The 8,975-nt window shown below is 52.2% G+C and overlaps 1 protein-coding gene across 1 annotated transcript; it reads left to right on the forward strand.

Moving 5' to 3' along the window:
* Positions 1 to 2,787: 2,787 nt before the first annotated feature.
* Positions 2,788 to 3,249, forward strand: LOC149808679 (nuclear distribution protein PAC1-like). Its single transcript, XM_089995197.1, has one exon. It carries the CDS (start codon positions 2,788 to 2,790, stop codon positions 3,247 to 3,249), a length of 462 nt encoding a protein of 153 aa, XP_089851323.1.
* Positions 3,250 to 8,975: the final 5,726 nt, after the last annotated feature.

Raw genomic sequence — 8,975 nt, forward strand, 5'->3', positions numbered from 1 at the left:
CCGCCATGCAAGATCCCGACGAAGCGTTCAAATGCCTGCTACAAAAGCCACTGCAGAAAGTCAACGAAGAGATCGTCTTGCTCATCGATGGGCTCGACGAATCCGAGCCGCCGGGGCCATCAGAACAGGGCGTGTGCACATCGCCGCTGCTCGCATGCGAGAACCCCTGCGTACAGCTCATCATCAACCAGCTGACGCGCCTGCTCGCAAACGTGCGCTTCATGTTCACCATGCGCCCCCAAGCCACGTGCAGCAACATCCAAAACATGCTCGGGACCGTGTTCATAAACATCAAAGTCATGACACCTGAACAGATGCGCGTCTCAACTCCTCACGCCAGCATCCTCGGATCCATGCTCTACAGCACACTCCGGAGAGAGTTTGGCAGCCTCATTCCCGCAGCAGCTCCTGAGGAGTCATTGCGAGATGCATACAGCGCTATCTTTGGAGATGCCTTCCGGCGGTACGGCGCCACAGAGGTTACGAGCGTGATAGACCTTCTGCTTGTGCTGATGGCTGCTGCCGAGCCGCTGCCTGTGTGTCTGCTGCAGCGCATGGGCCTCGGCAAGGCGTTGCAGCATCTCCCCGGCAAAGGAATCCTCTTCTTTGTCTTTGCGCGCCACGTGCATGTGCTGCACAAGTCGGTGCGTGACTGGTTGTTGGAGAGCCGCGCCTCAGCAGCGTTTGGGCGCCTCGCAAAGGCCATGCACTGCTCGGCGCGCCCTCGTGAACGCACAAGACGATCCGTCACCGTACTCTCACGAGTACTTGCTGTGGCATCTGACACGGAACGAGGCATGCGCGGACCTGCTCGACGACTGCCTCCGGGACTTGAATTTCTCGGCAAAATGTTTGAAGCCGGCCATGGCCGGGCTGTGGTGAGCAGCCTCAGCAGCATGAGCTATAAGAGCCAGCTGAGCTATGACGCGCTGAGGCGGTTGAGGATGCTGCTGCATGCGTCACCCTCCATTCCGGTGGGAGAGTCTGCGCTGTGGTGTCCCATCCACACGCCTCTGTACCGACTTGCCATTGAAGCTGCACCGCCTCACTTCAAGATGTTGAATGCTTGGGGCAACGAGGAGTGGATCCCCCTTGCAATGCGCCTTCAGGTGCGACAGTGAATTTATCTTCTGCCTTTGAGACAGTGATGATTGCGATGCTGACGCACTCCCCGGGCTTGCTGTTCCGATCCACGGCGTGCCCTGATACAAACGGGTGACCATGGCATGTTTTGCCTGTGTTATCTTGATGCTCTTGTCCATGTGATGTGATAACGATGCACTCCCCAGGCTTGCCTGTTCCGACTGCTGATGTTGCATGGTGTATTCTGTTGCGAATGTGTGTTTATCGTGTTCCGCCTGTGTCGTCTTGTTGCCCTTGCCTGTATGATGTGATGAATGCTGCACCCCCTAAGCCCTTCCCCACTCAAGCATGTCTGATCACATTCTTGGTAACCTACAAAAAGCACGTGCTACGGTAAATCTGACCTTACATGCCCCGTGTTGTCATAACATCCCACAACACCGGAACATCTCTGGTCTATTGACAGGGTAATGACATCACCTGCACATTGTCTTGTTACTCTATGTCGCTCCTTGTCATGGTGATGAGGATGCATCTTTTTACAGCATTGCCGTGTCTACATGACATTGGCAGCTCCAACTAAACCTTTGGAAGCATTGCTCAAGGTAAGTGCACCAAGAGAAGCCTGACAAACCATAATCTTGTTTTTCCACCCTGCAAGGTAAACATTCAGAGGCATAGCTGAGTAGAGCATGCCTCACATGGTATAGCACAATGCTGTGAGCACAGCAACCCAGAGCAAGCTGGCAATTATTATGATGTATCTTATGATGATGTGTCTTCTTATAACACTATCTCATCCACATGCACGTGAATGTCCATATGGACATTGGCAACTCCAATCGTACTTGGAAATCAGTGCTTGTAGCAATGCAGATCTGACAGTACACCCTTCATCAAACCGCAGCATATTACCCGACCTTGAGTGTAGGTGCCCTGGATCAACGTCATCTGAAGGAGGTTTTTTGGAATGATGTTTTGACGATCCACATGCAGGGGCACACCGACAAGGTCAGCAGCGCGGCATTTAGCCCTGACGGCGCACAGGTTGCGAGCGGGAGCAACGACGGCTTCGTACGGCTGTGGCGTTTGGACTCAGTGCACTGTCGGACTGACCTGACTGGCCATGCTGGTGCCGTCACAAGCGTTACATTCAGCCAGGACGGCACACTCCTGGCCGCTGGTGGTTGTGACAAGGCACTCCACCTGTGGGACGTGGAAAGCGGAGAGTGCCGAGTGCAACTGGACGGGGACACAAACGACATATTGAGCATCGTGTTTGTCCCAGATGGTTCGGTCGTAGCCAGCGGCAGCGACGTCGGCCTTGTGCACGTCTGGTGGGTCCTCAATCAGGCAACGAAGAAGATGGAATTGCAAGGTCATGCCTGACGAATCACCAGTTTGGCGTTCAGCCCTGACGGCAGAAAGCTTGCCAGCTGCAGCCTTGACCACTCAGTGCTCCTCTGGGCACACATGCAGGAGATTTAGAGCTTCAAGGCGGTGGGGGCACTGGAAATGCGGTGTGTTGTTTACGCTGTGGCGATCAGCGGTGATAGCAAGCGCGTGGCTACAGGTGGTGGGGATGCGAATGTGTACATCAGCTGCACCGAGACACTCAAATGCCAGGCCACGCTGCAAGGGCACACCGACCATGTGACGTGAGTGGCATTCAACCACGACGCGACGCAGCTGGTCAGTGGAAGTATGGACGCAACGGTGCTGCTCTGGCGGGACCTCGACTCCAAGCCTTGCAGCTCTACCCTGCACGGTCATGCAGCTGCTGTCCACAGCGTGGCGTTCAGTGCTGACGGCACGCAGGTCGTGAGTGGCAGTGGGGACGGCTTCGTCATTGTCTGGGACGTCAATTGTGCGGATTGCGTATCTGCGCTGCGCATGCAGCCTGTGTACGGTGTAGCGTTTCGTTCTTGGGGGTCATTCATTGCCTGTGCTTGCCGCGACAAGAGCGTCCGTATCCTCGACACCAAAAGCGGCAGCCTGAAGAACACGCTCATTGGCCACACAAGCCGTGTCATCTGCGTGGCTTGCAGCCCGGTAGGCCCACTCATTGCCTGCGGTGGGAGGGACTGCACTGTGCGAGTGTGGACGCACTGGCAAGGTGTCTGCCTCCACGTGCTCAAGGGCACCCTCAGCTCGTGTGCAGCGTGACGTTCAGCCCCGATGGCACGCAGCTGGTCAGTGGGAGCGAGGACGAGACCGTGCGGGTGTGGTGCCTCGACAATGGCCAGTGTCGAGCAGTGCTTACCGGGCACAGCAACCGCGTCAGAAGCGTCGCTTCCGCCCCAACGGGACAGAGATTGTGAGCGGGAGCTACGATCAGAGCCTCCGGCTGTGGGACGTCATGTCTCGGCACTGCCGAGAAACAGTCACTGGGCACTCGGGTCGCATAATCTGCGTTGCGGCGAGCCGCGATGGCCGGCTCACGGCCAGTGGCAGCAGGGACAAGACAGTCCGTGTGTTGGAGCAAGCCACGGGAGAATGTCGAGCGGTGTTGCGCGGCCATTCGCAAGAGATCTACAGCTTGGGATTCAGTCCTGATGGCAGTCAGCTTGTGACCGCTAGCGGGGACGAGACTGTTCGGGTGTGGGGTCTCGCTCAGTTCGAGTGCGTGGCTGTCCTTCGTGGCCACTGTGGCCCTGTCGTGGGCATGGCGTTCAGTCCGGATGGGACTCTCATCGCAAGCGGCAGTTACGATGACACTGTTAGGGTCTGGGAGGTGACGCCGGGGTCGTCACGACTTGACAAGACCCAGGCCACGTCGGGCGGACAGGAGCCCAGCGCCCAGGCCGACTGCTCTGAGAGATGACTGAACACACCTTGCATCATTTGAGGCCACATGTGATTAGCGATGAATGTCGATATGCACGGGAATGACACCAGCTTTCCTTGCCACCAAATAGCCAATGTAAGCTTATTTTGCTGTTTTCTGAGTCACGCAGATTCCCAAGTAGTTCTTGGAGTTGCCAATGTCCATGTGGATGCGGTAGTGTTGTAAAAAGATACATCATCATTACATCACGTAGATAACGGCAGGAATTAGACAACAAGAAACAGCAACAGCACATTCGAAGTGATACAGCTCATTGAACGTCAGCGGTCGGAACAAGCAAGCCTGTCATAAAGTTTTAGCTCGTGGCCGCTGGCACGAGCTAAAACTTAGAGAGAACACCAGTACATGATAGTATTGCCCCTACATAGGCTGATGCTGAGTCCCGTCGCGCATTGGTGACAAATCCACCCTTGATAACATCACCCCCAGCACTCGCTGTTGTCGCCAGGGTATTAAGCAGCTCGTCTCATGTGACAGCGGGCTGAAGGCGTAGCCATTGGGGTCAGCGGATTGATACTTTGAGATACATCATCATCATGCTCAGAAGATGTGGTCATTCACTGACAGCTAATGCAGGCACTTTGTCTGCACAACCCACAATGTGTGCAAGCTCGGAAGCGTCAGAATTGCCTCAGAGATATTGAGTCATTGTTAGTAGGACATGTGCTGCAGCTGTTGGTTATGTCTTGGGACCCAGACTTGGCCAGTAAACACAAGTTTCCTCCCAGATGTTACATGCTGGTAATCTGGTATTGAACATCCTAGCGCGTCGTGGGTTCCTTGCTGCAAAGTGCCATGCAGCAGGTTTCGGACTGCAGAAAGCTCTCGAGTAAGCTGGACAGAGATAGCTGGATAGAAACAGAAACAGTTAGGATGACAGTTAGTGCTCAGACAGCGAGAGCGACGATGGGTATGATTGACGAGCATAGTGCATGTGGTGCTAGCAGATGGCAGTGAAGAAGGGGACACACATGGCAGTGACTCATGTGTGATTAACCAGCCCGGAACTTGCTGACTGAACTACCGAAGTTTGACTGGGTGTGTGAAGCTGAGCAGAAACTAGTGAGAGGACTAGAGCCCTTTGGTAAGGGGACACATGCTTGGGCTATCCCAAACGCGCACCGCCATGGAAATGGGTGAGGCAAACCAGCAAACATTTCTATATCGCATCCTGCCGCTGTCTTGCTGCGAAGATGCGTTCTAGATAGATATTGAAACTGCACACTAGCGAGCTGAAGCCCCAAAACGGCGCATATGCCGTCCAGTCGCGTGTAAACAACCATGACTCAGAATTGACTCAAACGGCATCTCATCCTTACGTTTCCAATCTTCCAGTCTTCCTCTGCTGTGTGTAGTTGTATGTTACTATGCTCCCCGAATTGGACGATTGGTCAAATGTACATATCTGGTAGGTGAAGGTGTAAGGTCTGGTAACTCAAAACAAGGGTGCTCTTGCTGCAGTTCCTTTGTGGGACTGCCATTGTGTGCACATGGCCATAAGAGGCCCACACAAGGATGCATTGACTTTGTTCGTATCGATACTGAAGCTTGTTGCTGCCACTAGACAGATGTCTGTCAATACATGTCAATTATGTCCTGTGCAGTGTAATGGTAGAAGCTGCATTTTACATAGACCAAGTTGCCTCGTGCACGTGGTGGTGAATGCAATCTGCTTACAAAAAGACATCATGGACACGGAAATTTCCGGGCTCAGAGAGCCCCACTGGGCAGATGGCTGAACTCATATTGCGATGAGCAGATTCTAAAAATATTGCTGGCCAGAAGAACATTTTTCCTATTCCTGATGTAAGCAGATACATCATGTCCAACATCCCACGGGAAGTATCTGGAAGTATTGTGCTATATTCACAGGTCAACCAGAAACACATCGAGTGGATATTCACGATAGCTGCCTTGGCGACGACAGCACACAAAATATGGAGTCAGCCTACAAGAGGATTTAGGTGCCAACAATTAATCCCCACAGTTGCAGCTCCAGTATCTGTCACTTGTCTGCCGTCAGTTTGATCAGTCCTCCTGTAACTGCTTTGACGAGTAGTTGTGCAGCTTCGGGCGTGGCAAGAATGCCGTTGTGGTCCCCATCATCTTCTGGGGTATGCCAATAGCAAGTGAATATGTTTGGTACCTTGCTTTCTTCAGCAATAGACATAGAATCAGGTGATGAAGCCATCAAATGCCGACCTTTCAATCCGATGTCCATATTGATTTTGCCCCACAGCACCAGCTCCTCGACCTGCAAGCAAGTCAGATGCATGAGGGCAGGACCTACAAGTAGCATTGGAGTGGCTCCAAAAAACTGCCATGTGCATGCTCATCCGCTGGTGACCTGTTTCTATTGCTGATGATGCCAGTCCCTGGTCTTATGGATACCTGGGCTGGGACGTGCCTGGGTACTCGTTGGCGTCGTTGGCGATTACTGGACAAAAGCGCACTTGCGTGTCTGTTCCAACGTACAATCACATCAATTCATTACGGCACAACATTGATCACAAGAAACTTCAACTTGAGTCTGTATGCTTTGATGTAAGATTGCGCGAGTCACGTTCAAGGTTCAGTTGCTCGAAAGTAGTGGTACGGCGACTGACCTTCCACAAAGTTGTACAGCCAACACCTATCATGATGCAATATTTTCTTTAATACTATGATTATTTCATGAAAGCAAGCGTGGCTCCTCAGGGCATGGAGGCAATGTGCTTGAAGTATAGCGTTCACATCAGGTGAAGTAACCCACATCAAAGACAATCCCAAAGCGACATAAGCAAAAATGCAAAGAAGCCAACATATCTTTTAATTTTCAGATGCATACCTTTTCAGTCCTCCTCCTCACCTCCAAACTTACTCTTCTTCTTCATTGCACTCTTCACTGGCGGTTTGCCCTCCGACTTGGGGGTCCATGTTGCAATCTTTCCCTGACGTGCTGCCTCCTCAGCAGCCTCCTCCTCATTGAGTCTTGCAAGTTCTGCCTCATCGTCTGCCCATTGTTGCTCTTCAGCGTCGCGTTGTGGTTTTGTTTTGTTGATGCGCTTCTTGGCAACTGCAACCGAGTCCATACTCCGTTGTACTGTCTTCTCATCCGCCTTCTTACATCCTTTCGCCCCACCGATCCCAAAGAACCCCATTTGGATTGCTGAGTACACAAACTACAACTAATATCCTACCTGCGCGTAGGGATCCAAAGGTGAAGCCCACCAGCAGAGTAGGGTCGGTCGCGATGGTTGGTTACACAGCCAGAAACCGAAACTGACGCGCAATCAGGCAACAAGCTCGTATCAATATGTAACCTTCACCTACGAGAGAATGCGTGGTGATTGAAATTTAAGAGCATGCCGACGATGAAGAATGGTGTCATTTGTACGGATGGCTTCGCATCGGTTCTGTGTCGATTCAGTGTGGGCTGCAACGACATTGCCAACGCGTCGCATCAGAAGCTTCATATGACTAGGCCATGAGAACATTCGACGAACCATCCGTTGACAGAGTGGATGCGAGTCTTTGTTCCTTACCATGCCATCGAGATGCTTTCACATGGGGATCGTAGGCCCACGCTTCACTCAGTTGGTTACGCCAGCTGCAGTGTCAGCGCACGCGGATCTGGGAGCTGCACCAGCATCGTGAGAGTGCATTGCCTTCGAGATAATGGTGACTCACCACTCAACATAGCTGCACAATCTTGTTTACTGTTTCCTTGGATATGCTCCTGGGCACCCAGGCCTCCTGCCCTTACATGAAGCCGCGCCCAGGGACGGGGCGCGAGGTAAATTGAAGTCCATCCCCACCATATGCGTGAGTTCTTTACTCAGGATGCAACACATAGAACAGCCCCGGATCTGAAAGGTTGCAGCCGGGCGGTGCTGATATTGTGCTTGAAATCGTATGCATCACTGTTTCCTGACTGGGAGGATTTCAGACTTGATACGCATTACTGCTTGTCATTTTCTGCATGTGCAGCAAGGCCTTCACGTAGGATGCGTCGTTCATGAAATGTGAATGCATGAAGCACATGAGATGGTTGTGCACGCGGTCTGTGGTTGCAGGCGATGGAATACATTGTTGCAAGGGGTGAGCATGCATCCCTCACTGACTTGCTGCTACATATCTCAGAACAAGAACAGGTCTCTCCTCCCCTGGTGTACCTCTCTGGAGCTCGTACTGTTGTTCTTGGTGTGCAGATTTCACCCAGCTAGTGGACTGCCACATCAAGCAGAGGCTTTGTTTGCGAAAGCATTGCCATAACCCGTTGCTGATTGCTAATCATGTGCCCCGGTAGTTAAAAGCACAAGTGAAGTGGTTCCCTGATCGTTAGCATACCTCGGATGACAGGTGATGGCGCTTGCAAGCACAATGCATATCTCGAGATATGTGTCATACCGAGCTCAGCATCCCAGGTGGCCGTGTATATGAGCTGCAATGTTGGTTGAACCTTGACGACTGAACCAGCGCTGTTCAAATTGGGATGGCAGCTTTGCCGCATCTGTTGAACACGATGGCGCTGGGTCACCTTTCCTGGTTCAACAATGACATCGATCAATGAAACGTGACAGTCGCCACACAGATTTATCTATTACTCGCCCTTTCTCCTCACCTCCTAAAGGCTAATGCCGCATCCTTCCATCAGGAACGACAGCTCCTTGACTATCTCGCACCTGAGGTCAACGCTCACCAGTAGTTTCTTACTTGACTTACGAGCTGATGAGGAGGACTCTGCTTGGGATGTTAGGCTTATCCCATCTGGCATGCAATCAACTTATACAAACAGTTACGTGGGATGTGTCACAATGATGAGCTCAACAGACAGATTTGCCTGGTATGGAATATCAATTAACTTGGTTAAGCGCGTACGGGACCCTGACAGGTCTGTGCTTATATTTCTTGCCATTCAAGAACCACACATGTATGCAAGATTTATGGACTGTTGCCAAACGTTTGCTTGTAGCTCTTGCAAGGGTTTGTCGTGCAGGGAGCTTGCTTCCAACATGGCCAGGCGATTTCACAGGCCATCCATATCCAGTCACAGCAGGGAATG

This window comes from Nuphar pumila, unplaced genomic scaffold, assembly GCF_984573655.1.
Source record: "Nuphar pumila unplaced genomic scaffold, dmNupPumi1.hap1.1 HAP1_SCAFFOLD_2465, whole genome shotgun sequence".
In the NCBI taxonomy this organism is placed as follows: Eukaryota; Viridiplantae; Streptophyta; class Magnoliopsida; order Nymphaeales; family Nymphaeaceae; genus Nuphar; species Nuphar pumila.

Excerpts from the sequence above, each read along its gene's own strand:
- LOC149808679 (XM_089995197.1), top strand. The coding sequence starts at position 2,788 with ATGGACGCAACGGTGCTGCTCTGGCGGGACCTCGACTCCAAGCCTTGC.